At 49.6% G+C, this 26,784-nt stretch overlaps 1 protein-coding gene across 2 annotated transcripts in view; it reads left to right on the top strand.

Moving 5' to 3' along the window:
* The first annotated feature begins 6,583 nt into the window (after positions 1–6,583).
* The window catches only part of CAPZB (capping actin protein of muscle Z-line subunit beta), a 151,038-nt gene continuing 130,837 nt past the window's right edge, over positions 6,584–26,784 (top strand). For both annotated transcript variants that reach the window (XM_017506067.2, XM_017506059.2), the window contains exon 1: positions 6,584–6,783. In XM_017506067.2, coding sequence (XP_017361556.1) covers positions 6,781–6,783 — 3 coding nt within the window. In that variant the 5' untranslated portion in view covers positions 6,584–6,780. The remainder of the gene's footprint in view (positions 6,784–26,784) is intronic.

Below are 26,784 nucleotides of genomic sequence, written 5' to 3'. Positions count from 1 at the left end.
CAGCTGTGGTGGCAGGCACCTGTAATTCCAGCTACTAGGGAGGCTGAGGCAGGAGAATCACTTGAACCTGGGAGGAGGTTGCAGTGAGCTGAGATCATGCCACTGCACTCCGGCCTGGGCAACAAGAGCGAAACTCCGATTCAAAAAAAAATAATAATAAATAATATATATATTTTTTAATAAAGAAAGTTGTGCATGTGACCTTCAACATGAAGGTTATGGGTGACCTCAGAGATATGTCAGTGAGGAGTTATGAAAGAGAATGGGAGGTTAGGAAGTGGAGGGAGGAAGCACAGGCAATTCTTTGGCTGGGAAAGGCAGGAGATGGCGGTAAGCCGGAGAAGATGAGGAATTCACGTAAGTTTCTTTAAAAAAAAATCACTTAGGCATGTTTAAAACCAGAGTAATCATCTAGCAGAAAGGGAGTAGTTGAACAATCTGGGGAGAGACAGGATAATTGAAGTGTAAGGTTCTTGAGAAAATAAAATCCCCAAGGGAGAATATTGTTTATAGCATTTCCCCAACTTGGTGGCTCGCCCCACTTCGGGCTGAGTTCATTTTGATTACCATTCGGCAGAAAGCACCATGGCCCAAATCAGGTCAAGGGCCCATCTGCAAACCAATTAGCATGGCCAAAGCTACGCTTTGAGTTTGACCAATCAGAATCCTCTCCTCTAAAGTTGGGGGTGGGCTGAACTTCACCCAAACTAAATGTCTGAAAATGAGACAGGGTTAAGTTGTAGGAAAGACAGGGTATTTATACCTGGGAGGTACCCCAGCAGCAACCTTGAAGCCAGCTGAATGATGGGGCAGATGGCCTTGCCATGTGGTGTTCCCTCCCTGTTAGAACTCTTGGTAACAAAGAAGATTTTCTTTTTTTTTTTTGAGACATAGTCTCTCTGTCACCCAGGCTGGAGTGCAGTGGCATGATCTCGGCTCGCTGCAACCTCCGCCTCACAGGTTCAAGCAATTCTCATGCCTCAGCTTCCTGAGTAGCTGAGATTACAGGCACTCACCACTACGCCCAGCTAGTTTTTGTCTTTTAGTACAAACGGACTTTCATCATTTTGGTCAGGCTGGTCTTGAACTCCTGACCTCAGGTGACCCACCTGCCTTAGCCTCCTAAAATGTTGGGATTACAGGCATGAGCCACCACGCCCAGCCGGTAACAAAGATTCTTAAATGAAATCCCACTGAAACTTTAGCATATGGAGTTAGGATGTTCAGGGAATATGGCTAGCTGTAGAATTCAGCATACTAAGGGGTTCAAATCTGGCTTATTCTAAGGGTTCTCGGGCATTTCTAAAGACAGTAAAACACCTAAAACACTTTAGTAACTGGAGAAGGTGCCCAATTTAGGAAGCAGGCCCAGCCCTGTTAGATGGGAGGTAATTTAGGAGCTACGCAATCCCCAGCTCCTGGGATAACTGTGCATTTATTAACCCAGTTAGTAGTTGTAATTGAAGAAGGAAAGACAGAAACCATGTTGGGCAAATTCTGGGCAATGCCTGCTTTAATAGGTCCTGTATCAGCTGATTGGGCATAGGTCTTTTTTTTTTTTTAGACAGAGTCTCATTCTGTCACCCAGGCTGGACAGGCTGAAGTGCAATGGTGCAATTTTGGCTCACTGCAACCTCCGCCTCCTGGGTTCAAGCGATTCTCCTGCCTCAGCCTCACGAGTCACTGGGATTACAGGCACCTGCCACGATGCCAGGCTAATTTTTTGTATTTTTAGTAGAGACGGGGTTTCACCTGTTGGTCAGGCTGGTATTGAACTCCTGATCTCGTGATCCGCCCACCTCAGCCTCCCAAAGTGCTGGGATTACAGGTGTGAGCCACCGCGCTCGGCCGGGCATAGGTCTTGCAAGGATTTCAAGGTTGCCGCTTCCTTCCTCAGGTGATGGTATTATGTGGCTTGGGGCTTCCCTTCTACCTTGCCTCAATTCAGAAAATGCTGATGGGCACCTACTAAGTGTAATTGCCATGCTGTGTGCTGGGATGTGGTAGCACTGCCTTGTGCAGTTTACAAAGCCCTTTCCTACCTATAATCTCAATCTGGTGATTCTGAGATAAGATTTTGAGTCAGAAAGACCAAAGCGAAGATAAATCCGTCCACGTATTCTGTGTGACTTTAGGCAAGTTATTTCATGGAAGCCCCAACTTCTTCTATAAATTGGTAATAATAAAAGCCCTGGCCAGGCATAGTGGCTCATGCCTATAATCCCAGCACTTTGGGAGGCTGAGGTGGGAGGATCACTTGAGTCCAGGAGTTTGAGACCAGCCTGGGCAACATGGCAAAATCCCGTATCTACAAAAAATACAAAAATTAGCCAGCAGTGGTGGCTCACACCTGTGGTACCAGCTACATGGGAGGCTGAGTTGGGAGGATTGCTTGAGCCTGGGAGGTGGAGGTTGCAGTGAGCTGAGATTGTGCCATTGCATTCCAACCTGAGACTCTGTCTCAAAAAAAAAAAAAAAGAGATCCTGGCTCAAAGGATGGTTGGGAGGAGTCTGTGAGATTATACATGAAAAGTGCTTAGTGCATAGCAAGCACTCATTTAAAAGTAGCTGTATTATTCATTCTTGGTCTGTTTATTCACACAATAATCTTGTCCTGTTGATACTACTATCTTCGTTCGCACACCTTCATTGAGTACTGATTATGTTCTAGATGCTGAACACCGAGGTCCATAATGACCAAAAGAGGACTCAGATGCAGAAAAATAAGGGTCCCAGGACTAAGCCTTCAGAAAAGGAAGAACCATCAAAGGAAACTCAGGGAAACCTAAGCACCAGGAGAAGTCTTCCTTTTCACCTTGCCTCAATTCAGGAAATGCTTATGGGCACCTACTCTGTGTAATTGCCATGCTATGTGTCGGGATGTGGTAGCCTTACTCATCTCAGGAAAGCCAAGAGAGGTACATTAAGAAAGAGAAGGCAGGAGTAACACAAGGCCCCAAAGTGAGCATGGAGTTCTGCAATGTCAAGTTCCCAGGTCAACTTGAGGACAGCAATGTGGCTTTGTAGGAAGGTGGGGGCAGAGGCCTGATCCAGACTGATCTGAGGAGAAAATGGAGCAGGTGTGGAATCCACAGCTGCAAAGAATTTACAAAGTTTTGGTCTGAATGGGAGCAGGAAAAATGGGGGGAGTGGCTAGAGGGAGATGCGGGATCCAGGAGTTTTGAGTGGTGGTTATTGAAACTTACATGATAGGAGATATTAGGGCATGTTTTCTGGAGCAGATGGGAATAATCCAGTACCGAGGGAGAAACTGGTGACTAAGGAAGGAAGGATCTGGAGAACAAGCAGAGGGGTGACAATGATAGGAACACAAACGCTTCATTTATTATAAAATTTGTGGAGGCAGAGATTTCGGGGAGGGTGCAGAGATGCTGGTAGATGATGAGCACCAGTCTGGTTCCATTATTTCTGTGAAGTGAAAGGCAAGGCCATCTGCCTAGAGAGAAGCATGCAAAGAGGGCTGGGCATGGTGGCTCACACCTGTAATCCCAGCACTTTGGGAGGCCGAGGCAGGTGGATCGCCTGAGAGCAGGAGTTCAAGACCAGCCTGGCCAACATGGTGAAACCCCATCTCTACTAAATATGCAAACATAGCCAGGTGTGGTGGTGTGTGCCTGTAGTCCCAGCTACTCTGGAGGCTGAGGCAGGAGAATCGCTTAGACCCAGGAGGTGGAGGTTCTAGTGAGTTGAGATGGAGCCACTGCACTCCAGCCTGGGCCATCTCAGAAAAAATTAAAAAAAAAAAAGCAAAACTACTCTAAAAAACAAAGTCTTGGCTGGGGCAGTGGCTCATGCCTGTAATCCTAGCACTTTAGGAGGCTGAGATGGGAGGATTAAGCCCAGGAGTTTGAGACCAGCCTGGGTAACATAGTGCAACTCAGTCTCTACAAAAAAAATACAAAAAAATTAGCTGGGCATGGTGATGTACACCTGTAGTCCCAGCTACTCGGGGGGCTGAGGTGGGAGGATCACCTGAGTCAGGAGGTGTAGAGGCTGCAGAGAGCTATGATTATGTCACTGCACTCCAGTCTGGGCAACAGAACTGAGACACTGTCTCAAAACAAACAAACAAAAAAACAAAAGACATAGTCTTTATTTTTTTATTATTGTTACTTTTTGAGACAGAGTCTCACGCTGTAGCCCAGGCTGGAGTGCAATGGCATGATCTCAGCTTACAGGAACCTCTGCCACCTGGGTTCAAGTGATTCTCCTGCCTCAGCCTCTCAAGTAGCTGGGATTACAGGCGTGTGCCACCATGCCCGGCTAATTTTTATATTTTTAGTAGAGACAGGGTTTTGACATGTCGGCCAGGCTGGTCTTAAACTTCTTACCTCAGGTGATGTGCCTACCTCAGCATCCCAAAGTGCAAGGATTACAGACATGAGCCACTGCCCCAGGCCAACGAAGTCTTTAAATATGAAAAAAAATTTTTTAGCATCATCCTTGATTCCTTTCTTCTCACGCCTACCACCAATGCATCAGGAAATATCTAGAATACCATCTACTTCTTGCCATCTCCAATGTTACTACCCTGGTCTAAGCCAGTTTCATCTCTCTGCTGTGTGATCTTGGGCAAGCTCCTTACCTTTTCAGGCCTCTGTCATGAGGATTAAATGGCTTATTATCTGTAAGGTGCTCAACAGTGTTCATCGCATAAGATGCACCATATTAGTGCTTTTTAATTAAATAAATGTCTTGAATATAGAAACGGCATTCTAAGGCCCTAGTCCCCCTACAGTCCACTCAGAACACAGCAGCCTCGTGATCCTTTTAAAGCCTGGGTCAGATCTTGTCACTGCTCTGCACTTCAGCTCCTGCTTGACTTAGGCTAGCCACACTGGCCTCCTGTCTGTCCCTTGAAAATACACTAGTGCTGATCCAGCACTGTCACCCGTGCTGCTCCTTGCGCTTCTGCTATCCACAGGGCTGGCTCCCTCCTTCCCTTCAGCTGTATAATCAAATACTCCCAAGCAAGGCCTTGCCTGCCTACCTGTTGGCTTGCACAAATTTTTCTCATTATCTCTAATCGCTACCTGACACTGTATTATTATTATTATTATTTTTGAGACAGAGTCTTCCTCTGTCACCGAGGCTGGAGTGCAGTGGTGTGATCTCAGCTGACTGCTACCTCTGCCTCCCGGTTCAAGCAATTCTCCTGCCTCAGCCTCCCGAGTAGCTGGGATTACAGGCGCTCACCACCGTGCCCAGCTAACTTTTGTATTTTTAGTGGGGACGGGGTTTCGCTATGTTGGCCAGGCTGGTCTTGAACTCTTGACCTCAAGTGATCACCTACCTCAGCCTCTCAAGAGTGCTGGGATTACAGGCGTGAGCCACCGTGCCTGGCCTTGGACACTGTATTTGCCTGGTGGCCAGTTGTCTCCCTGACAACACTCAAGGTCTGCAACAAGGTGGGCTGTTTTGTTCATTGCTGTATTTCCAGAGTCTAGCACAGCGCTTGGCACATAGCAGATGCCCAATAAATATTTACTGCGTGTGCCATTCTCTTCTTTGAATTCCTGTAATACTTATCCAATACCATTCTTGCAAGACTTAAGCATGCTTTTTCTGCCAGTGGCTGCCTGTGAATGCTTTTACTTGTCTACGAGCTCCCTGAGGACAGGGCCTGGCTCAGGGAAACAATTCCTGTCATTTGTGCAGTTTACCATCCCCTCACAGATGGCCTGATTTGATTTAACCAAAGCAAGCAGGCCACGGAGGGCAGATATTATTAGCAATACAGGTCTCCTGCCACCTAGACTAAGCTCAACACATATTTGACTGAGAGAGAGAGAGATTGGGAGAGAGAAACTTGAGTCACTTTGGAGCGAGGAAGCCCTACTGGGCAAATGGAATGGTTCTCTGCAGCACATCTGACAGTACGCCTAACAGCTAGCATTTGTTGAACTTAATTTTCTAATCTCTACCTGTGTCATCCTCACAACTATTCTGTCTGCAGCTATATGGACGGGCAGGGACCTTTATGTCTTGTTCATCTGTTATCTTATGGTGCCTAAGCAAGGCCTGGTACATAGTAGGTGATGAATAAATGGTGTCAGCCCAAAGCTCCTCAATTCGAGTCCAGGCTCAGGTGCAGCGCGGCGCTCTGGGTCCCGCTGTAGAGATCGGCAGCGCTGAGCTCCGGCCCGGCTTTCGGAGCACTACCCCAGGGCTGGGCTGGACTGGGCTTGGCCGGGCCGGGCCGCCCTAGGCGGCAGTTCCGGGTGCGCCGCAGGAGTAAGCGCGCGCACGGGGTGGGGCGCGGAGGGCCGGTCACCTCCCAGCCCCGGTGCCTTCTGCATCCCCGCCCATGGGGTCGGGTACCCTCGCCGCCACGCGCTGCTGCAGGCCCAGAGTCGGGGACTGAGCCTCCGAGAGCGCGGAAGCCCCTCCAGCCCCTGCCGGCACCCGGACTCCAGAACCCACTGCCACTGAGCCGAGCCGCGCCGCGCCGCGCCGCGCCCCGCCCCGTAGCGCAGACCCCGCCCCCGTTCCTCGTCGGCGCCCGCCTCCCGCGCCGCGCTCCATACTTGGCGATCGCCGCGGCCCCGCGCGCTCATTGGCCGCAAGCTGGCGGCGTGGGGGGCGGGCCCGGGCCGGGCCGGGGCGGGGAAGGAAGGTGGCTGCGGCCCGGCGCGGGGGGAGGGGGGCGCTGACCCGGATGTTCACTCCTGGGCACCCGGGGAAGTGGAAGCGCTGGGCCCTGCTGCGGGGGGGAGAGCCACAGACGCCGGGACCGGGACCGCCGCCGCCGTCGTCACCATGGTAAAGGCCGCAGGGCCCCCTCCCTGGGCCGGAGGCCCCTCCGGGGCTCGCGTCCCCTCCCCCTGCCCATCCACGGCCCGGGACGGGTGGCTTCCTGGGGTGGGGGAGGGGCGGGGTCCCGGACCCTGGGTGGACCCGGTCCCTCTCCGCCCAGAAGGGGGCCGCCGGCGCGGACGGCTTGGGTGGGCAGTGACCCTGCCCCGGCTCCCAGTACCAGCCCTTGGCACAAGTTGAAGTCCCACTGGCTACCTGTGTCCAGGCTGGTCTCTCCCATAGCCCAGGCTAGACCCTCCTTCCCGAACCGTGGTCCCAGCCAGGCACCCCCTCTCTGGTGACCCTGACGTGAGCTCCCTTCCTCCCCCGGTCTAGGGCCAAGTCTGCTTTCCCCGGTCTCTACCGCCCAGGCTAGGTCGTCGTTTTTCCCTGCCATGGCCCGGGCTAGGCCGCTGCCTCCCTCCCTCCCTTGCCTCCTCCCTGGCCTCAGGCTGGACCCCCGTTAGCTCCTCCTGCAGCGGCCTAGGTTTGCTTCCCCTCTTCTCCGTGGCCTCAGCCTGAATCTCCTCTTCCCTCTGTGATCTCAAGACTGGACCTCCTCTCTTCTGCCATGGTCCCCGCCTGGACCTCACTGCTCACTCCCCACCATGATCCCCTTCCTCGGACTTCTCGCCACTCCTAGCGCAGTCTGCGTCAGCCTCACTCGGTCCCCGCCCTGACCTTCTCACCAGGGTCCTGCCCCCTGCACAGTTCACGACCCAGGGTCCCCTTCCCTGTACCTGGGGCGCGCCTTCTTTGCAGCCTTCAGGGAGGGATGGGAGTCCTCCAGCAGGGGTAGGGGTGGTCCCGGTGCTGTGCCTTCTCAGACTGAGGGTTGCCCCTCCTGGGGAGGCCGCCTGAGAGCCGGCCAGAGAAGGGCAGGCATCGATGTGCCCGGAAGGAAGCGCGCTGCGTTTACGGGCCCTTCTCGAGGCCGCCGTCCTGGGTGCTGTGCATGCGAAGCGTCCTGCGGGGAGGGCCAGGGTCCGCGGCACCCAGGCCTGAGTGGGAGCCGAGGGGTGAGGGTGGGTGGCCTACAGGACAAGGATGAACGCACAATCGCCCCTGTGAGGCCATGGCCTTGAGGGGGCCACCAGTCCCCGGGTCCAGCATACGGCCTGGACACGATGCACCCAAACAGGCGCAGCCTCCCCTTTCCTCTGAACTGTCAGCTTGTAAGGGTTGGAACTGCAGATTATGGGAGTCCTTCGGATCAGGTGAGCAGAACTCCGAGGGAACGTGCTGTCTCCACTCGTGGGTGTTGGTAAAGAAGGTAGATGCTATCTGGACTTTTGAGGAACCTGGGGTTTCACATAGAACCCCCCCACAGATAGACCTGCCTTCCTGCCACTTGACTCTTCCTCAGGGCAGGCCCAGCACTTAGGTTGGTAGAGCCAGAGAACTTCTTTCAGAGAGGGTCAAGGAATTTTTGAAGCATGTTTGTATGTGGACTTTGGGCCTCAAAAGTGCACTGAGTCAAGGGATGCTGCTGCTGAGCGAGGGTGACCAGTTGAGACGGGTTAAGCTTTCTGTTGATGCCTTCCTGTATGATGATTAAAAACATGGACAATGTCACTTTTAAAGCCTTCCTATTTCTCCATTAACATTGGCTGACAACTCCTTCTTTGGGGAGGTGGGCCTGGCCCTAGGCCTGGGTGGAGAACGACTTCTCTAGGGCAGTTTTGGGTGAGGACTTTGAAAGTGGGCGGAAGTTTCCTGAGTGTGCACTCAGGACCAAGTATGAGGCAGGAGGGGGTGATTCTCCCCAGGTGATGGGAAAGTGTGCCCCAGTCCCCCAGGAAGAGCACGTGACACCTGAGGCTTCTCAGGAGTTTTCAACTCAGCTCTCATCTGAAAAGACTGGAGAGGGTGGAGGAGAAGAAGGGTCTGCTTTCTGCCAGACACTGTTGTGTGCTTCACCTGTACAAGCTGGTTTAATCTTCACGAAGCCCTCTGGGGCTGTCCCTGTTTTATAGATGAGGCAGCAGAGGCTCAGGAAGTGGAGTGACTTATTCAAGGTGTTGCTCAGTCAGTGGAGGAACCACCGTTGGTCAGTGGAAGCCCATCTGGCAGGCTCTAAAGTGTTCTTCCCGTTATACCAAGCTGCTTATATGTCAGAAGGTTTAATGACACTGTTTGAAAAACATAATAATGGGATATTCAGACATGGCAAGGGCAGAGGAGCAGTATTTATTGCCCATGGATTGTATTTTAGATCCTTTGCATAGGAAATCATGTTTAGGCTGGATGCAATGGCTCAGGGCTGTAATCCTAGCACTTTGGGAGGCTGAGGTGGGTGGATCACAAAGTCAGGAGTTTGAGATCAGCCTGGCCAACAGGGTGAAACCCCGTCTCTACTAAAAATACAAAATTAGCTGGGCGTGGTGGCTCATGCCTGTAATCCTAGCTACTTGGGAGGCTGAGGCAGGAGAATTGCTTGAACCCTGGAGGCGGAGATTGCAGTGAGCTGAGATTGGGCCACTGCACTCCAGCCTGGGGAACAGAGCGAGACTCTGTTTTAGGGGAAAAAAAAAAAAAAGGAAATCATGTTTAATAGCGAAATAGCAGTATGGTGGTACAGGCATATTTAGTATGGGCCAGAATGAGCTCTTGGAAGGCAGAGATTTTTGTCTTGTGTTTTCCATGACTATATCCGTGGGGCCTGGTACGGCACCTGGCATTGGAAGAAATGGCTTGGAATATTCTCTTTGGGATATGTGTTTGTCCATGAACTTACCTGCTTGGATTTCATGTTCTCTCAATCACTTGTTCTTAGTATCTCTTAGGCTTATAATTCTGACTGCTTATTGTTAGGTTTATCCCCTATTTGAATACTCAGACCATTAAGCCAATGTAGACAAGTTGGGGTAGGACAGAAACGTTGGTGTGAGGTTGCATTGTAGGTAAATGAATTAAGATCACTGTGGTTTTTATTTTCAGTAGATTTGACAGCAGAGAATACAGCTAGATCTCAGTTACCCATTGAGGGAAATAACGGCTGGAGAATCTAAAATGCACTTGACTTTGGAATGAATTCCATGATTTTTGTTGGCATGAGTTCCTACTTCCCAGTTAAAATGCATAGGCAAATGGAATTTATTTGCATTCCCTTAGCAGGTAATAATCTTACCACTGTCTGAATGCTGTACCATTTCAGAGCACTGTTCCTTACGCAGCCCCAGCTTCTGACTTGGGAATTATTCTTAGTTATGGTGGTGGTGAGGCTTTAGCAGGACTAGGGGACTAGGGAGGCCTCCTCAGGAGTTGCTGCTCCAGCTCACAGGTGGTTTTAAGCCTGGCAGGAGCTGATGGGAACTTGGCATTCTTACAAGGTAAAACAATATAGTTGACATCAATGTCTCTTGGCCTTCTCTTGGTGTGGATAAGATACATTGTTCAACTCACGTGCCTCTTGTCTGTCTATACAGCCCTGTTCATTTAAGCCCACCGGGCCTCTTTTTGGTGAAATGCTTATTAAAAGTAGCCAGTGATCAATGATTTGAGATTAAGGAAATGATAAGGCTTGCCTTTGAAAGCAGATATTCCTGTGTATAACTCAGATGTCCTATACTTTTACATTCCATGATGGGGGGAAGAGGACATGAGTGACCACAGGGAAATGGTGGCAGAGCAGGTGCCTTGACCATTAGAAAGAAGCCTGCTCTCCAGACTGGGAAATGCTTATTGTTAGAGCCGCTCAAATCAGGTGAGCAGAACTCTGAGGCATGTTGTGGAGTACCTGAAGCTACAGGATAATGTTAATTCAGCTTTTTGTGTATTAAGTGTTTACTCTGTGCTGCTTGCATGCTAAGGATGCAAGACAGCAGACAAGGATCCGTGCCCTCACGGCTCACATTGTTGCGGGGTGGGCATGTCATTGTTATTTAAAGCTTAAGGGGGAAAGAGCTTTGTTCAATATATTAAGTACCTACTCTGTGCTGTTTATACGCTAAGGATGTAAGACAGACAAGGATCTGAGCCCTCACAGCTTACATTGTTGGGGGGTGGGCATGTCACTGTTATCTAAAGCTTAAGGGGGAAAGAGCTTTGTTCAATATAACTGCAGACACATCTGTATGAGCTGTGGCAGGAAACTGAAGAGAAAGCTGGGGTTTGTGCCAGGCCTTCACTCCTAGGCCTTTTGGGTTGTGCCTGCTCTTATGTCTGCCATTGGGTGGAATTGGATTGCACATGCACGCAATCTGCTCCTCTGCACAGCCAAGGCTTTCTGGGTCCCAGAAATGCAACGCTGCAGCACTGTGGAAGTCCAGCCTTTCCAGCCTGGGTGGCTTTGTTGAGCCTGTCCAACCTGTGCACCTGAGGATCTGCTGTGATCCGGAAACAAAACTTAGGTTATAGCAGGGTCCCTATTTTACTCACAAGGAGTCTGAAGCTTGAGAGCTTGAGTGACCAGTGTGAGCAGCAGGCCTGGGATTGAGATCCACGTCAGCCTGACTCGTGTGCTGGACCCCACTCACTGTGTTTTCGAGAAGCAGTGAGCAGAGGGCCCCGTAAATACAGGATCTTGTCCCATTTCCCCTTGCAGCGGACCCACCAGTGAGGGTGGGGTGTGGAATTCCAGGGGATGCTACTGCAGGATCACCCATGTTGGGACCAGCTAGAGCCATGCCATTTCTAGACCTAGGCTTTCACAGATTCATGTTTCAGTGGAAAGAAGGGGGAAGCTTAATGGTTATGGGCCACTAGCCATGTGCCATGCACTCTGCTAGAATGGTCTTCACCACAGCCTGACAAGGTAGGTTTAACTTTAGGGTGGGGTCAGCATAGTATAAGAAATTAGATTTAGGAGCCAGACTGCCTTAGGATAACAGTACCTCTGCATAACATTATAATGAGTGGTAAGTAATATCTGTCAAGCGCATCCAGTAGCATCTGGCACATAGTGATATAAACATTAACTATTGTTATTATCACCATTTTTCAGGAGTGGTGCAAAGGGGTATGTGGTTAGTCCCTGTCTAGCTACTAAGTGGAGGAATTGGGTTTTCTGACTCCAGAGCAAACGGTTTTTCTCCACTCCTTACTACCTGCTGTTGGCTGCTTTGGAGTTTGCTTGGCTCTGGGCTGTGTCTTAAATGGACAACTTCCCTAATAGAGCCTGGGACTCTTTTCTCCACTGAAGACAGGCTCCCTGTGAGCTGGGCACCATGTGTTCCCAGAGCCTCACGCCTGAATGCCTTGTCTGTGCCAGTGGAACCCCCTGTGACTGGAGGGTTCTTGCCCTCTTCCAGGCTTAGAAGAATACAGGGCTGGGGACAGAGCGTATGAGCTCTGTGAGAGCAGGGAACCTTCTCTGTTTGGTTGTCTCTGAGCATCCCACATCTTGCACTGACCGCCTGGCACCTCGTGAGCGCCAGCTACTTAAACGCTGAGTGATAGCTGAGAGGTGGCTCCCTGCTCCACAGAACATGGTTGCTGCAGTTGGGCACATCTGAATTTGAGTCCCGTCTGCCACTCAGCATGTGACTGTCGGTGAGGCTCCTAATTCCCTCAGTCTCAGTTTTCCTGGTCCATAGCATGAGGGTAACATTTTATAGGGATGGGGGGTAGGGATGAAATTTGTAATGTACTTCCTCTGGTGTTTGGCACACAGTAGCTATGGTTGTTGCTTATCTTTCTCTGCATACCACAGAGTAAGGGACACAAATAGATGCCATAATCTCTGTCCTCTAATCCAGGAGGGGGAGGCAAGATGTGCTGGAAAAGCCAAGTGCAGCAGGAAGGAAGTAATACTAGAAAAGACTCAACAAGGGACTCGTGGGTGCTGTGGTCTGCCCATCCCTGCATTTCTCCCTCCTCCATGCAGCCCTGCAGACCACTCCAGCCTGCCGTCGGCTTGGGGGCTGGGCACGAAGCCCCAGAAGAGTGTGCTTAGGCAGAGAGGATGGGGTGGGGTATGGTCAAGGGGACTGGCATAAAAGCAGAGGTCAGGGGATGTGGCCAGGCAAGGAGTAGGTGGCCAGCTGATGGGGTGCCTCAGGCTCAGGAGTGAGTTTTGGAGTGCCTGAGTTGCTAAGCTAAGGAGTTTGCATTTGATCTGGGACAGTGTGGAGCCAGTGAAATTTTTGACAGGGCAGGTAGAAATTCAAGGAGGCTGGCAGAGCAGTGGTATTTTAGGAAGAGTCCTCTGGCTGTGCTTTGTAGGAGGTCTGGGGAGGTGAAAGAGATGGGAGAGGCCTTCACAAGCATCAGCCTGTGAGCTTATGAGGGTCCTGGCCACTGTGCAGCTGTGGGCGTGGAAAGGAAGGAATGGTGGAAGGAGATAAAGGCAGAGACGGAGTGATTTACCACCGCTGGGGCTGAGGGTGTCTGCCCCAGAGCCGTCCCTTTTAGGCGTTCTGATTGGACAGTTTATCATTGACACACAGCTATTTCAGGTCAGTTTAAATCCTAGATAGTGGTGTCTGCAAAGCCTTGAGATCCTGTTAACAACAGAATGGGGATTTCAGTCTGGTTAGCCCAGTGATTCAGCCAGCCAGCCACCCTGTGACTGCCGGTGGCACCAAATTCAGCCTGATGCACACAGCATTATGTTCTGGTGCTAAGACACCAGTTTGCCGAGAGAGATGGTGGGGTGGCAGGCTCTGCATGGCAGCTGTAGAAATAATGGGAGCTAGTTTTTGTTTGCTTGTTGGAGACGGAGTCCTGCTGTATCTCCCAGGCTGGAGTACAGTGGCATGATTTCGGCTGACTGCAGCCTCCGTCTTCCAGGCTCAAGCAATTGTCCTGCCTCAGCCTCCCAAGTATTTGAGACTACAGGTGTGTGCCACCATGCCCAGCTAATTTCTGTATTTTTAGTAGAGATGGGGTTTCACCATGTTGGCCAGGCTGGTCTTAAACTCCTGGCCTTGTGATCTGCCTGCCTCGGCCTCTCAAAGTGCTGGAGATTACAGGCATGAGCCACTTAACCTAACCAGCAGGTAGTTTTGACCAATGACTTTATAATACTCCAGCCAGCCCTGCAAGGCAGATTCTTATGTCATCCTCATTATGCAGATGAGGAAACCGGGGCCCACCTGGCACTCCTGGCACTGGGCTGTGCTGCCTTTAGTGATTTTTTTCTCTCAGGTCATTCATTCTGTGGATTCCTACTGAGCAGTCAGGTAGACCTAATAGAATACACCATCTGAGACCAGGTGCGGTGGCTCATGCCTGTAATCCTAGCACTTTGGGAGGCTGAGGCGGGTGGATCACAAGGTCAGGAGATCAAGACCATCCTAGCTAACACAATGAAACCCCATCTCTACTAAAAATACACAAAATTAGCTGGGCGCGGGGTCATGTGCCTATAGTCCCAGCTACTTGGGAGGCTGAGGCAGGAGAACTGCTTAAAGCCAGGAGGCAGAGGTTGCAGTGAGCTGAGATTGCACCACTGCACTCCAGCCTGGGTGACAGAGAAAGACTCCATCTCAAAAAAAAAAAAAAAAGAATAAGCCATCAGAATCTTAAGGTTAAATGGAGGAAGTGGGTGGAAGCAAGTATGTCACAAGTTCTGAAAGACTCAGGAGTGAGTGCAGGACCAGCGTGGGGAAGTCTGCAGCATCAGACATAGGCAGGGAAACCACTTGCCTGCCTTTTCCCACGCTTCCTCCTGCTGTTACCCTACATGTTTCTGACATCCCTGGATGCCTGTGAACAGGAGCCTTTGTCTGCAACTTTCTAGTGTTAGATTTCCAGTTGTGTAGTCCTGTGTCTTGTAAGGCAACAAACAACCCTGGTGGTTACCATTCACCTGGCATGTAGTGAGTACTGTGAGGACTGAGCGAATGTATGTGTGGAAAGTATAGACAACGCCTGGCACGTTGTAAGTGCAACAGGAGTGTTCTCTCTTCTTATTGTGGTTATTCTATTAACATGGATGGACGCTAGATGATATTTCATTTACCCTCCCAACCAGGCTGGACGGCAGATACTAGTTTCTTCTTCTGAGACTCCAAGATGTAGAGTCCCTTGCCAAGGAGAGCAGTCTTAAGAGGCTCAGTCTGGTTAAACGCCAGCCCAGTGTTTTCTGGTCTCAGAAGCTCTTACCACGTTGCAGTTGCAAGCAGGTGTTACCACTGGCTCAGACCCTGCACTTCTGCACCCTCTGCTTCAACCGCTCTGTGCAGCTTCCTCTTCTGGTGCTGCACTCGGCAGGACCCTCCTGAGTTAGGCTCGGCACCTTATTTAACAGTGTTTGGGCTTACTGTCTCAGCGCCTTCTATAAGCGGATTCAGGCATTGTATTTACCAAGTGACGTATTTTTAATTTAAAATATAAAGATAAGCCAGTGCTGTGTGTGTGTTGGCAGTCTCAGCTACTCACTCAGGAGGCTGAGGTTGGAGGATCGCTTGGGCCCAGGAGTTTGAGGCCAGCCTGGCCAACATAGTAAGTCCCCGTTTTCTTTCAAAAATATAAAGTTATGAAAAGTTGCTTTTGCATTGCACCCTATCTGCTGGAGCTTCCAATGAGAATTGAGCCAGTGGCATTTCCTGGCGGCACCAGTGCCCTTTCCCTTCTCGGTTGCAGCAGTGATTGGCAGGTGGAGTGTTGCTGCTGAAGGCTTCTCCATCACGAGGCTTTGGCCCTGATGGGCTGTCACTGGTTTCACACGGGTGGGCTTCCTGCATTGCAGTTTTGTGCTCAGGAACTGGAAGGAGGAGCCTTAATCCACCACACACTTCTGGTGTGAAAAGTCTGAGACACTGAGGAACTCAGACTCCAGCAGAGCAGCGGCCAGGCTTGGCTGTTCAGTTCCTCTGCTGAGAATTTCCTACGTGAGCTGTTGTTGTGTCCTCAGTGTTTACCCTCCAGACACTTGCTATCCCGAAATCTCTTTCGGGCCCAGGGTGGTGCGGATCCCTGGTTGTCCTGAGATTTGAGATCTTGTTCAGGCGGAGAGGATGGGCTAGGGTGTGATTAAGCAGAGTCCATTCTTGGTCTTGAGGAGTGCACTCGTGGCTCAGGCATTAGATGATGCTATGAAACAAAGGATGTCTTCAGTCCATAGGCTGGTATTGGGTGTTCACTCCTGGCGGCTCTGTAAGTCACATAGTGGCCCCTTCTGCCAGTATCTACTGGATGCCCACAGTCATTATCTATAATTCTCTCAACACCAACCCTGTGAGAGTTGTTTCCTCATTTTGCAGATAAGGAAACTGGAGCTCAGAGAGGTGTAGTAAATTGCCAAAGGGTCCCCAGCTAGTTAATGGCAGCTGCCACACAGATCCAGGTCCACCCCAGTCGGGAGTGTGTGCTGGTGGAATTCTACTCTCCTGCCTCTCTGGCACTGGCCCACAGGGGTGCTTATTTTATAGATGAGGAAACTGGGGCCGAGAGGTTCCCCTGTACATCCAACCATAGTGCCTGAAGAAGTTTGGGTTTCGTTTAGGAGGTTTTTTGGGTTCCATTTGTTGAAATGCAAGCAGATGGAACTTTGTGAACTACAGTCTGTTTTCCAAAAGATACCCACTAAACTGAAAGAGTGAGATAGCCTTAGCCTAGCATCGGCCGCTGTGGGCCCTGGTTTCCGGGGCAGGACAGTTCTTTGTGCAGTAGTGTCAGTGTCCCTAACTCCGCCTGCCTGTGACGTGAATGGCAGCAACACGTCTTAGTCATTGTGACAGCCCTCCATGGGGACTGTTGGGTGACAAAGCCTTGCAGGGATCCTTTGGCTTTTTCCTATGAAGCCCCACCCCAGCCCTGGGCACCATGTATAGCATAAGATGCAGGGATTCTGAGGGGAAAGACAAAATTGGCCTGTTTGATTGATTGATTGAGACAGGGTCTCACTCCGTTGCCCAGGCTGGAGTGCAGTGGTCCCATCTTGGCTCACTGTAGCCTTGACCTCCTGGGTTTAAGCAGTCCTCCCACTTGAGCCTCTCACGTAGCTGGGATCACAGGCATATGCCATGGTGCCTGGCTTCCTACCTACCTACCTACTTACCTGCCTGCCTACCTACCTATTTTTTGGAGACAGAGTCTTTGTTGCCCAGGCTGGTCTCGAACTTGTGGGCTCAAGGGATCCTCCCACCTCGACCTTCCAAAATGCTGGGATTATGGTTATGAAGCTACCTTGCCTGGCCAAAATTGGCCTGTTTTAGTAGTTACCTGACCTCAGGTTGAGTTGGTTACCCTTGTTCTGCCTGATATGTTTGTTTCTTATTCTTAGGAGGGAAGATGAATGATAAATCCTGCCTCTCAACCATGAGGGTGCTGAAACAATGTTACACACTGGCCCTGACACAGCCAGTGCTCTACAGGTGTTAGATGAATGACAGTGTCTAGTAGGCCCATAATAAATGTTAAATATCCTTCCCCCCATGAGGTTGAACTGTATAAAGTTGCCATTTTCCTAAGTAAAAAAGGGTTGAATTGTCAGTCTTTCATGAGGTTCAACCTAATACAGACTAAACACTGGGGCTGGGCAGTTCTACTGTGAGACTAGCCACGTCCAGATCCCTGGGCCTGAGCTCGTGGCCAAGCCTGGCTTCTCCTGGGGCCTACCCAGTTGTCAGTGTCAGGCTCTCAGTTGAGAACAGAGGAGCCGAGCAGGGTCTGCCCCTGAGATGGGGCAGCACTCTCTTTAGTGGTTCTTCTGCTCAGGACTGCCCCAGTGGTGCTGGCCTTGTCGGGTTTGAGCCGTGGTGGGAGCAGTGATCCTAATAGTGGCTGACATTTACTGAAGGCTCTTTACGTGGTGGGCGCTGAGCACTTGGCCAGAAGTCACACGGGTAGCTTTCTTGGAGTTTCTGAGTAATCCCCGGAAGTCTTGGTTCCTGAGTCCGGGGGCAGTGAAGGGCAGACACTGGAGCCAGAGAGCTTGGCTTCAGGTCCAGGCCATACAGACCCGGGCAGTTTCTTTGACTCCATGCCTTCATCTCCTTGTCTAAGAAATGGTAGGCATAAAAGTAGCTATTTCTAATGGATTTACCAGGATTAAATGAGTTAATACATGTAAAGCCAGGCAAGTGTTAACCATTACTATTAACATTAACCACAACACTGTTATTATCAGTGATGTGGCCTCGTAGTATGTTATTAGAGCCGAAAGGATGTTTGCATGTGGACAGTCCCTTTGCTTTGTGCTGGGAGCTTGGACTTCGCGTTGGGAGCTTGGACTTGCTTTGTGTTGGGAGTGTGGACGCCTGATCTCCCGCCTCCTCCATAGCTCCCTGCAGGCCCTTGTCAGCTCTGGGCCTCAGAGCATGCACCTGCCTCTCCGTGAACAAGTTTGAAATGGTGCTTTTGTTTCAGGTGATAATACAAGTCACTCTTCTAGAAAACAGCTTCTAATTTTGTTTTTCTGTCTCTGACGGAGTCTCACTCTGGCACCCAGGCTGGAGTGCAGTGGCACGATCTCGGCTCACTGCAACCTCTGCCTCTCGGGTTCAAGCAACTTTCCTGCCTCAGCATCCTGATTAGCTGGGATTACAGGCGGGAGCCACCACGCCTGGCTAATTTTTTGTATTTTAGTAGAGACGGGGTTTCACTGTGTTAGCCAGGATGGTCTTGATCTGACCTTGTGATCTGCCCACCTTGTCCTCCCAAAGTGTTGGGATTACAGACATGAGCCACCGCGCCCGGCCTTTTTTCTCTGGGTGTAAGTGGCCCACCCAGGCCAATTACATTTGGTACCCAGAGCCTTTGAGACGGCCAAAGTATGGTCCTGTGGATGCTCCTTGTCACCCCCAGGCCCCCCACAGGTACTGTGTTTATTTTCTGGTCCGTTTTCTCCTCTTGTGACAGTGACAGGTCTTCATAGGCACTCTCAGCTTCTACTAACCCATGTTGCATTTGTAAACTGCCCCATGCTTAAAAGCTGCCCTGCCTCAGGGGGTTGATACTTCATTGTAAGTGCAGGTGTTTGATTCTAAGGCATGTGGAATGTCAGGGTTTAGGTTTAAGAAGGGGGCAAGATAAAGGAATGCAGGAAGAAAAATAGGGCTTGTGGGAAGGCAGCCTGGGATAGTCTAGTGAAAGGAGCCTTCTAGATCCACACCCCACTGTGGCGGCTCATGAACTGTGCAGGCTTGAACCTAGTCACTTTATGTCTCTGAGCCTTAACTTCCTGAGCAACAAAATGGATATACTGTCGTCCTCTTCACAGGGTAGTCAAGAGGATTAAGTAAGAATACTGTAAATAGTCTGGGCGAGGTAATTCATGCTTGTAATTCCAGCACTTCGGGAGGCTGAGGCGGGTGGATTGCTTGAGCCCAGGAGGTCGAGACTAGCTTGGGAAGCAGGGTGAAATCCTGTCTCTACAAAAAATACCAAAGTTAGCCAAATGTGTTGGCGCAGGCCTGTAGTCCTAGCTACTTGGGAGGCTGAGGTGGCAGGATCGTTTGAGCCTGGGAAGTAGAAGTTACAGTAGGCTGAGATCACACCACTGCCCTTCAGCCTGGGTGACACAGTAAGACCCTGTCTCAAAAAAAAAAAAAAAAAAATTAATGTATATAAAGTGCTATATAGCTTAGTCCTCACGTGTGGACATTTAGTACAGGCTTGTGATTGCCCATAGGAATTCCATCATTTGTCATTTTTTTTTTTTTTTTTGAGACAAGTCTTGCTCTGTCACCTGGCTGGAGTGCAGTGGCACCATCTCAGCTCACTGCAACCTCTACCTCCCAGGTTCAAGCGATTCTCCTGTCTCAGCCTCCTGAGTAGTTGGGACTACAGGCGCACACCACCACACCTAGCTAATTTTGTTCTTCTAATAGAGATGGGGTTTCACCATGTTGGCCAGGATGGTCTCAATCTCTTGACCTCATGATCTGCCTGCCTTGGCCTCCCAAAGTGCTGGGATTACAGGCGTGAGCCACCATGCCCGGCCTTGTCATGATATTAACACCATTGGATTGGGTCTGAAAATCTCTCTTTTTTGAGGCAGAGTTGCACTCTTTTTGCCCAGGCTGGAGTGCCCAGTCTCAGCTCACTGCAACCTATGCTTCCTGGGTTTAAGTGATTCTCCTGCCTCAGCCTCACGAGTAGCTGGGATTACAGGTGCGTGCCACTACACCTGGCTAATTTTTGTATTTTTAGTAGAGACAGGGTTTCTGCCTGTTGGCCAGTCTGGTCTCAAACTCTTGACCTCAGGTGATCTGCCCACCTCGGCCTCCCAAAGTGCTGGGATTATAGGCATGAGCTACCTCGCCCGGCCAGGCCTAAAAGTCTCTGCACTGAAGGATACTGGAATTCTTTTTTTTTTTTTTTTTTGTTAACACTGCGGACAAAGTTCCTAAGCAAGAATGCTGTAATTCTAAAATGCAAGTAATAATGATCACACTAAGGAGAGATTCTGACTTTCAGGCTCTAGGGTGGTTGCTCTTGGGCTGCTCCTCTAAGCTGAGCAGGCCTTTGCACTTCTGCTTAAGGTTTTATCATGCAAGGGGCCTCGGATTAGGCTGGCCCCTATGCTGAACCTTGTAGGTACTCTTATGTAGCCACTGCCATAGCCTTGGCATGCCCCTATTTTGCAGATGTGGACATGGAGGCCTGAGAGGTTAAAAAAAATACCTTGCAGGAAGTCCCACAGCTAGGAATGGGCAGAGGTGGCCTTTCAAGCCATTCCTTTCAGATTCTAAAACTTGTCCCTCACAGACACCCTAGAGGCTGATCCAAGAATGTCATTTTCATGTACAGGGGAAAGTGCTTTATGTTGATGATCATAACAGATGTTCTTTCAAGTTTTTTAAACGTCTGTAGCTGAAAGTGGAGTATTCATTAGGTGGCTGCCTCAGTTTTGCTTTGATGGCTTGGAACCCATCTGAAAATGCAGGAAGAATGAACGTGCGATAGTTGCAGCTCTTCATCTAAAAGGGAGCCTCATTCTCTGCATAGTAACTTCTAATCAATAGTCAGGGTCTAGAATCACCTTTGAGGCCCTGAGTACTGCGTAGTCCTGGCCCCCACGTCACTTTCTCCTCCTCTTCTCTGTGCACATCCAGGCAGACTGGAATAATGACGCATAGTATCAGGATAAAGCTGTCATTGACTAAGCTGGTATTCACACCCAGGATGTTGTTTCCATGCCCTGGCTGTGTTACACCTATGGCCAGGGACGAGCAAAGGCCATAGTGTGCTGCCTGCCTACATAACCAACAGTTATTAGTTCATGCCTCAAGGGTTTGAGCCACCCAGAGGTGTTGAAAGAGATCCCTAACTTCAGAGGGTTTAGAGCTCTAGGATGTAGATGGCCACACCTGCTCACGAGATGAGTAGGGTCTCAGTGTTCTCAGTTCATGACAACCTCTGTTACTTTTTCATCTTATTTTGCACTAGGTGATATTCCTGGGAAACAGGCTTTGCATTTTCTCAAACACTGATTTCATCTGTCCTTCTAATAACTTTACCCAGAGGCATTCATCAGCTTTCTAACTAGAATACCCTGGTCCTTTTGCCTACCATAGTACTGGGTTTCCCTGTGAGCTGATGGCCCATGGTTTCTGAGCTTTCTGTATGCCACATGGCAAGCATGCAGGAGCATCCTGGGAATTTCCTCCAGGATCCTGCTTTTATCTTGGTTGCATGCTGTCTGTTAGGTGCATATTGATCATTGAGGAAGCATGTCTTGACATAGCAGACAAGAACTGGTCACTGTGGCTCCAACAAAGGGCTCTCCCGTTATGTGACTAATGGTCAGAACATGGACATATAAAACACTGTGAGTGTGGGATCCTCACCCCTGTACCCTCGTGTGGTATGCTCCCAGTGCTTCAAGAGGCTTGACCCTTAATCCAGCATCAGTTTGAGGCATTGGGTTAACTGATAAAATTCCCACTTGAATTTCATTACATGCCAGAATCTCTAAAGAAAGGGAAACAAATGGGGAAGCCTTAGGCAATGGTCCCCCTATTGGGACGAGTATAATCATCCCCCCTTTTCCATAGTTTTGATTTCTGCAATTTCAGTCACCCGCCATCAACCCCAGTACAGTATTTTGAGAGGGATACCACATTCACATAGCATTTGTTGTGGTGGATTGTTAAAATTGTTCTATGTTATCAGTTATTAATAACTTCTCACTGTACCTCGTTTATGAATTAAACATCATCATAGATATGCATGTGTAGGAAGAAAACATAGTGTATATATAGGGTTTGATACTATCCAAGGTTTCAGGTATCCACTGGGGGCGTCGGAAGGTATCCCCCGAGGATAAAGGGGGGGGGCACAGTACAGCCGGTTCACACCTCGGCCGAAGCATTCAGCAGGCCTCAGAGCTAGGAAGGCAGGCCAGGTGGTAGCATTGGTCTTACGCACTTCACCTAGTACTCTGCATGCACCCTTCCATTTCCCTCCCAGGATCCTTCTAAGCATGGGACCCTGTGAATTTAGGACTTTATGTAAATTCAGAATTATGCAAATTTAGATTTTGTGTAAATTGCTAATAAGTGGCAGAGTCAGGACTTGAACCTAGCTACTCTGATTTTAAAGCCTTTGCCCTCAGCCTCTGCTGTGGAATTTTACTGCTCATAGGGGTGTGGGGCTTGACCAAGGTGCCACAGTAAACCACTGGAGCACTGGGATTAGGTCCTGTGTCTAACACTCTAGCATCTGGATTCTACACTCTCGTATGAGTCTTTTCTGCCGCATAAACTTAGGCCTGTTTCAAAGCTCATCTTTGAACCTGCTTCTCCAGTGATGTGTAGAAACACTGCATTTTCCAAATAGGACATTGTGAGAGAGCTTCGTGGCAGTTGGGTTGACCAGTCAGAATGCCAGTGGACTGAGTTCAAGAAGAAATCTAATGAAACGTCCGGATTCAAGCCCAGGTCCCTTTTTCCTGTAGCTCATGTTGTGTTGCGGGGTCCATAGGGACAGGAGTCGCAGTAAGAAGACACTGGAGAAAGTGGTTGTTCAACAATAGGTAAAAAATGTGGCACATCCATGCAATGGACTATTTATTTTTTTATTTTTTCGAGACAGGGCCTAGTGCTGTCGCTTAGGCTAGAGTGCAGCGGCGTGATCACAGCTCACTGCAGCCTCGAGCTCCCCGGTGCAAGCGATCCTCTCTCCTCAGCCTCCTGAATAGCTGGGACTACAGATACGCGCTACCACACCTGCCTAATTTTTGTATTTTTTGTAGAGATGGAGTTTCGCCCTGTTGCCCAGTCTGGTCTCGAACTCCTGTGCTGAAGCCACAATGGAATGGAATGCAGCCATTAAAATGTGACACATGAAGACCATGTCTTAGTTTGGAAGATGTGCTAGTGTTGAGTGAGGCACAGTAGTCCGTCTGTCCCAGGCTCGTGTTTCTGTGGAATACCCCCACCTGGGTGCTTGTGAGGATTAAAGAAGTGTACTGTTTGCAGGCTGGGTGCAGTGGCTTACACCTGTAATCCCAGCACTTTGGGAGGCCGAGGCAAGCGGATCATGAGGTCAGGAGTTCAAGACCAGCCTAGCCAACATGGTGAAACCCCATCTCTACTAAAAATACAAAAATTATCTGGGCGTGGTGATGCATGCCTGTAATCCCAGCTACTCGGGATGCTGAGGCAGCAGAATCGTTTGAACCAGGGAGGCAGTGTTGCAGTGAGCCAAGATCGTGCCATTGTACTCCAGCCTGGGCAATAGAGTGAGACTCTGTCTCAAAAAAAAAAAAAAAAAAAAAAAAAAAGAAAAGGCAAACCGTTTGCAAGCCCTTTACTGTGCTCTCTGTTACTTGCAGTGGGCATCTCTCTCTCTCTCTCTCTCTCTCTCTCTCTCTCTCTCTCTGTGTGTGTGTGTGTGTGTATTTTTTCCCTCCTTTTTATTGAGTGTCTTCCTTGAGAAAAGTCCTCAGGAGGGAGAGTGTAGAGTGTTTTTTCTCTCTCCACATTCTTGCAGTGACTTTGCTCTGACAAGCGTTCACTCGGTGGCTACCGCCTCACTGCCTGTCCCCAGAGCCCTCTGAGCTGACTCATCCTCCCTGCCTAGCAAGCTTCACTTCACTTCCTCAATCTCCCCGTTCTGGCCAAATTGAAGCTCCCTTCCTGCAAAAATGTGTTGTTCTAAGGTTAGTTCATGGTTTCTGCCATATTCTTCTGTGTGCCAGAACTGTTATTTATTGATTTTTTTTTTTCTTTAAGTTTCCTCACTTTTCAACTTACATTATTGAGGAAGGAAACTTTGTTCTTACTGTGAATGGAAAATAGTTATCAATTGCCATATATAGCAAGTGCACAGTGAAATAAACATGTAGTCATCTACTGCTATAAAAGATGCTCATCTGTGGACCACCCACAATCCTCTGGCAACTACCAGTTCCTGGCACGTTCCTGCCTCTGGCCACAGCTCGTGGCTCCCCCTTCCCTGCCTGTTTCCTCCTGCCTGTGTCTTTCCCTCTTGCCTTTCAGGGCTTGGCTCCATCCCGTCTTTGCTGCCAAGCTTCTTTTGACTACGGCTGGCCTTCGTACCCGTCGCCCTGTCCGTCCATTCATTCAGAGACATTGATTAATACTGTTTGTCCAGCTTGGGGGTGGGCATGAAAAGATACTTTCCATCACTACAAGGAGACCATTGGTGGGGGCCAGTCAGACAGACAGATGGACTTGTAGAATGGAAGATAATTGCTGTCTGGCGCTGTGTCTGAGCACTGCTGTACATTGAAGGAGGCGTCTCACTGAGAGAGTCAAGGTGTGGGTTCCAGGGGACCCATTTTGTTGAAGTGGAGATGAGAGGGCTCATTTGCCAGGAGGAGAAGTGGGCCCAGAGACATGGCAGGCAGAGACAGCTTGTGCCGACTGAGACCCAGGAGGGCGTGGCCAATGCTGGGGAACCGACTAATTTAAACAGTGAGGGTGGGAGGCAGGGCCATGCTGAGAAGCAAGTCCTGGGTGGAAGGAGGCTCTGATTTACCTTCTTCTATTTCAGCATGCCCTCCTGTACTGCCCCACCCTGCCCTGCCACACAGCTGATAACTCAGAGTTTATCATTGACTTCCTTTTCACGACTCCACCCCACCCTCTGCCCTCATGTTTCATCATTTCCTGAGCGCCTCCTATGTGCCAGGCCTGGGGGAATCCAAGCTAGTGAAAGGTCCACAGTCTAGTGGAAGGGAGTGGATGGGGCTCGTTGAGTGTGAGCACCGATGACAGGGACCCCTCTCCCCACCAGGAGGGAGCTCTTTGTAACCTGATAGTATCATTAAATAAAAGTTTATTGTATTTTTTCTTTTGTTATAAAAGCGATATGTTTATTATGGAAAAATTTGAAAATATAGAAAAGAGGGAAGAAACAAAAATCATTCATAATCTTAGCCCACCAGCGGCACCTTTCAATATAACCTTTCAATATATTGTTTCATTGTCTTAGTCTGTGTGTAGTTTGGAGTTCGTATTGTCAGTACCCAGCCCCCTTTTTTAGGAGGTGGGGTGTCATTTGTGTCACCCAGGCTGGAGTGCAGTGACTCAATCATAGCTCACAGCAGCCTTGAACTCTTGGGCTCAAGAGGTCCTTCTGCCTCAGCCTCCCAAAGTGCTGGTATACAGGTGAGAGTCACCGAACCTGGCTGAGGGCTCCATTCTTAGGCCCTGCAGGGTGGGATGGGCGCAGTTCTCGAGAGCTCTGCAGCCCTGTAGTGTTTTCAAGCTCTAGTTTTCAGCATCTGGTGCTGGTGTGGAAACAGATGTTGGGAAAGCATAATGAGATGTTATGTGAACCCAAATTGTGCTTTAAACCAAAACAGCCCCAGTCATTTGGGCTCTTGTGAATGGGAAGGCTTTCTGGGGCTCTCCGGCCTCTTTGCACTGGGAAGCATACAGCAGATGGAAAAGAATTTAATGGGGACACCTGAATCACTCAGGCAAGAAAATGGATTAAATATCTGAGCTGATATGTGTTCCAGATACTGGGATAGAGGGAGGCTGTTCTGATAGTAGTCTTGGGGCAGGGGTTGAAGGGAACCTAGGACCCAGGACATTTGCTCCCCCTGACTGGACTGACACCCAGTGTTTGGACCTTTGGACCTTAGCACGTTTGGATTGAGAAGACTGTTGATGTCGGCTAGATAAGTTTATGGGAAGAATGAGCGTGGCACATATGTGTCCTGTGCTGTGGGGGCCTCACTCCTCTGTGCAAGAGCTGAGCCGTTGGAGGGGACCGTTCTTCCCCTTCCCTCCCTCTCCCTTCTGTTTGCTTTATCTTTCCTTTTATTCTTTCTTGCTTTAGCCTGCTGCACTGCAGGAATGAGCCTAGTGTGGCTGTCTGCTAGCACCTTGTTTGCTGGATTTGTATGCTACTTTTCTTATGATTTATTTAAGGTTTTTCTTAAAATTGGCTTGACAGCCAGGTGCAGTGCTTACAGTGGCCATGTGTGGTGGATCTCAGTGCTTTGGGAGGCCAAGGTGGGAGGATCACTTGAGACCAGCCTGGGCAACATAGCGAGACTCGATCTCTACCAAAAAAAAAAAAAAAAAAAAAAAAAAAAAAAAAAAAAAAAGCTGGGTGTGATGGTGCATCTGGAGTCCCAGCTTCTTGGGAGGGACCATTCTCTTGGGAGGATCCCTGGAGCCTAGAGTTCAAGACTTTAGTGTGTTATGATCTTTCCTTTGATAACATCTGCACTCCAGCCTGAGTGACAGAAAAACACTCTCTCTCACCAAAAGAAAAAAAATTTTTTTTTTTTTTTTTCAGTTTGAACCTAACACCACAATCTACTTTAGCCTCTTGGTAAGCAGAAATATCTACAAAATCACGTTTGATGTGCTAGTTATATTTTTCCTATGAATATTGAAGATAGGTAATTATTAAACTACGTTCGTCCATATGCTCTCTAGAACCTCCCTTAAACCCCAGTGGCCTGCACAGCACACTGTGGGAAACGCCCGCAGGCATGGAAAGAGCACTGTCCCAGGAGTCTGGAGCATGACTTTGGGCTGCATCCCAGCCTCTGATATACTGGGTGGTGTTGAACTATTCCCGATCCCCCATGCCCCCTTTTTTTTTTTTCAGACGGAGTTTCGCTCTTGTTACCCAGGCTGGAGTGCA

Source organism: Cebus imitator, unplaced genomic scaffold, assembly GCF_001604975.1.
Source record: "Cebus imitator isolate Cc_AM_T3 unplaced genomic scaffold, Cebus_imitator-1.0 Scaffold15, whole genome shotgun sequence".
NCBI classification, from domain to species: domain Eukaryota; kingdom Metazoa; phylum Chordata; class Mammalia; order Primates; family Cebidae; genus Cebus; species Cebus imitator.
This window is presented reverse-complemented; position numbering and strand designations above follow the sequence as displayed.